This window comes from Tupaia chinensis, unplaced genomic scaffold (assembly GCF_000334495.1).
Source record: "Tupaia chinensis unplaced genomic scaffold, TupChi_1.0 Scaffold141791_1, whole genome shotgun sequence".
Lineage (NCBI taxonomy): Eukaryota > Metazoa > Chordata > Mammalia > Scandentia > Tupaiidae > Tupaia > Tupaia belangeri.
Genome location: NW_006201648.1, coordinates 27,293 through 31,195, shown reverse-complemented (window position 1 = coordinate 31,195; position 3,903 = coordinate 27,293). Strand labels below are relative to the sequence as shown.

Below are 3,903 nucleotides of genomic sequence, written 5' to 3'. Positions count from 1 at the left end.
GCAGAAACTCCAGCTGGCAGAAACAAAGATATTCAGATTGGAATGGAGGACCAGCAGATGATGTAATGGTTTTGTTACTGGACTCCTACATAGTCAAGCATGATTTGAGTACCTGACCCAGTGTCCGGTTCCATAGAGGATGCAAAGCTCCCACAGCTTCCTGGGAGCTGGGAGGAGGGACAGCACAGAGCATTGGCTGGCAGAGGGGGAAGGGGCTCCAAGGGAAAACCACAACCCACACTTCTAAGCCACTCTTGACCACCTTGGGAATCTCTGGCCCCTTAGGGACCACATCTCAGCCCTTGGCCCCTACAAATAAAAGGAGGTCTAATCCCCACCCCCATCTCCTTTCACCAGCAGCAGTTAGGAAGTGAAGTGAAATCACATAGGGGAAGAAAATGGCTCTCATGACTGCAGCACATGAGAAACTTCTGTTCTTTTGCAGGCAATAGGACAGGGCTTCCTTCCCTGTTATCTGGGAGGGCCAGCCTGTCGTCTTTGATCAGCCCAAACTTTTGAAGATGAGAAGAGTAAAGAAGGGGTAAGTGCTCACACTGGATAAGTTTCTATGAGGTTGTAGCAAATCCTCTTGAGCACCAATCCCTAATTACAAACGCTTTGCTTGGGAGGGGAGACTGCTGGATAACACCATCAGCTTGGTATTCCTTTGCCAATCAAGAGGGCTGATGTTCCTTTTGAAGAGGAGTTGAAAATAAGGATGGTATCTTGTGAAGGAAAGCCATGCCTGAGGCCTGAGGAGATAGAGCCAAGACTTGTCAAGGACTTTTCCCGCCAAGAGGAGTTGAGAGAAAGACGGGATCAGAGCTTCTCTCTCCTCTTCCTCTAGGCAGCAGCCCGGATCTCTTAAGAGCTGGCCAGGTGCTCCACCTGGATAGTGCTGGTGGTGACAGTGAGGCAGATGTCCTTATGATGCTCTGCTGTCTTATAGGAGGTCAGGTCAAAGGAACATTGAGGTAGAGGATTGGAGTTGCTGTCCCCACCACCCCCACCCCGGGGGGGCTGAGCCAGGGGATTGGAAGTGTGGTGGTTGTGGCGGCGGTGGCACGGCTGCGGCTGCTGCTGCTGCTGCGATGCCTGGGAGGCCTGGGCCTGGGCTTGGGCTTGGGCCTGGGCCCAGGGCCTGGGTCACTGCTGCTGCTGCCGCTTGCACTTGCTGCTGGAGATCAGGAGGGTTGTGTTTGCGCATGTGTTTCATAAGGTATGTTTCCGACGTGTACACCCGACTGCAGATGGTGCAGGTGTACACCTTGGCATGCTTCACCGTGTGTGTGGACAGGTGCAACTCTAGCGAGCTGTGTCTGTGTATGCCCAATGACAATTGTGGAACTTAAAGGGTTTATCTTTGTTATGCTGCCTTCTGTGGGACTGCAGGTTAGAGAGTTGTGTGAAGGCCTTCTCAAAGCTGGGGTGTGCACATTTGTACAGCCTGTCACCAGTGTGGATTCGGGTGTGCTGATGGAGGTGGGAGAGCTGGCGGAAGGCCTTCTTACAGAAGTTACAACTGTAGGGCTTGGTCCCCGAGTGGATACAGATGTGCTGGGCCAGGTAGGAGCTGTTGGTGAAGGTCTTGGAGCAGTGCAGGCACTTGTGGGTCTTGGTCTCGGTGTGCGACTTGGAGTGGATCTGCATCTCCGACTTTGAGTAGAATGTCAGGGAGCACATCCGGCACCTGTAGGTCTTGCCATCTTTCTGATGGTCCTCGTCATCCTCAGGGGAGAGGACATAGGGGTCATTCATTTCAGGCAGCCCCGATTCCAGTATCCGCTTCTTCTTCCTGCCCCGGGGGGCTTAGGGGCCACACTGCCACCTCCACCACCTCCTCTGTCAGGGTGGATGCGACCTTCTTGGAGAGGTCAGGGACCACCTGCAGGGCTTGTAAGCCTGGGGGAGAGTGGAGACAACCATGGGAGCAGAAATGGGGAAAGATCTGAGCTGAGGAGGCTGGGGTCACCAGAGAGCCTGAGGGGGACGTGATGACCAAACCCGGACCAGCAGTCATCAGTCCTGTCGATGGCATGGGGACCACAGTGATGTTCTGGGTGACAGATGCCTGGCTGTGAGGGGTGAGCTGGTCCGGCTTGGACTCCATGTCCATACTGATGCCCGAGGGCAGGGACACTGAGGCAGGCACCATCAGCAAGGTGGGGTAGTGCGGTGGGGCCAACCCACAGCCCTTCTTAGGCAGCAGCTGATCCTTCATCTTGTTGATGAACATTGTGTTCTTGATCTGTCCTGAGAACACTGGCTCTGGCTCCCAGGCCACAGGTAATCAGGGCTCTGGGAACAGAAGAGCTGGACAAGGTGGAGGGTCCCTGCCCGTGAGGAGCGGCTTCCGAAGGCAAAGCTGAGTGCTGGGGGGATGCAGAAGACCTCGGGTTGGGCACAGTGCCAGTTCAGGCCCAGCCACTTCCTCTAGCCTTCCCCCACTTCTGCGAGGACTTCGCCCCCTGCCTACCCAAGAAGTACCCTTGTGCTAAGAAGTACCTCCCTCAGCCTGCACTGTGGTCTATCTACTGGAGACCCCAGCTGGTCCCCCAAAACCTTCCCTCTCCTGAGACAGTAGCTAGAAGCCTTTTCTGGATGTCGGCCCCCCCCCCTTCTTCAAAGACCCTTCCTTGGGATGTCCCTCCTTCCCCTCCAGGGAGCTGAACTCTGCCACCCACCAGAGAGGCACTCGCCCCCTAACCCCCCATTCCTCCCCTGAAATAAACACATTATTTCTGAACTACACAAAAGTAAAAAGCTTTCTAGGAGACCACAACAAATAATAGTTAATAAAATTTAGTAATTAATCAATACCTATAATGTAAAAATGATCATTAAGTTCAGATGCCATTACTAATTGCAATATTTTTTAATAATTATTTTATTTAACTTTATTTATTTATTGAAATTTGACTACATAGGGACAGAGTGAGATAAGGAAAGTGAGAAAGAGGATAACAGGTCTGGGACTCGAACTATAGTCAGCCATGTGTGAGTGCAGCACTCTTAACCACCACGACACCTGCAGGCCCCATAATTGCAGGCTTAATAACTGTTAAAGATTGGTATACACAATGACTGTTTTAAAAAATGAATTTAAGTCATTTTTAGCTTTTTCATCATACAAGGATATAAAATCAGAGTGCATTTTTGGTTCAAATCCTAAAATTGCAATACAGGCTTATGAGATCAAACCTTAGAATGTCTGTTTTATTTGGAACCCCTTCTATTTTTTAAAGCTTTCCAGGAGTTCTCATCAGGCCTTATCAGAATAATGTAGCACTTGGGCAAAAAGATGCAGACTAGGACCCCTGCACTGGAGGACGGCCACCATGGACTTCTCCTTGGTGCTGTGATAGACAGGGACAAATGTAACCCAGACACTGCAGAACACCAGCATGCTGAACGTGAGGAACTTGGCTTCATTGAATGTGTCAGGCAGGTTCCTGGCCAGGAAAGCCACAGTGAAGCTCCCCAGAGCCAAGAAGCCCAGGTAGCCCAGGACACAGTAGAAGGCAGTGACTGAGCCCTTGTTGCATACGATGATGAGATTTCTGGACTCAGAGTGTGAGTCTATGTCAATGAAAGGAGGAGAGGTTCCCAACCAGATTCCACAGATAATCATTTGGATCAGGGAACAAATGGGAATGATTGAGTTAAAAGCTCCTGAGAGCAGCAAGCACCTCATTGTTCTTCCAGGCTTCATGGCTTTGAATGACAAAATCACAGTAATGGTTTTGGCCAAAACAGTGGAAACAACCACAGTGAACACAAGGCCAAATGTGACTTGTTGGAGGACACAGGTGGCTGCATTAGGATGGCCAATGAAGAGCAAGGAGCAGAGGAAGCATAGCAGGAGGGAGATGAGCAGAATAAAGCTGAGAGGCTGGTTGTTGG

General features: G+C 51.0%; 1 protein-coding gene and 1 pseudogene across 1 annotated transcript in view; both read right to left on the bottom strand.

Annotated features, from left to right (window-relative positions):
- Positions 1-541: 541 nt before the first annotated feature.
- On the bottom strand, positions 542-3,041 carry LOC106733131 (zinc finger protein 384 pseudogene; annotated as a pseudogene).
- Positions 3,042-3,216: 175 nt separating this feature from the next.
- LOC102498442 (vomeronasal type-2 receptor 116-like) overlaps positions 3,217-3,903 on the bottom strand; it is a gene marked incomplete at its 5' end in the record, with an annotated part of 24,433 nt that continues 23,746 nt past the window's right edge. The window contains 2 exon segments of the mRNA XM_027766246.1: positions 3,217-3,331; positions 3,333-3,892. Coding sequence (XP_027622047.1) covers positions 3,217-3,331; positions 3,333-3,892 — 675 coding nt within the window.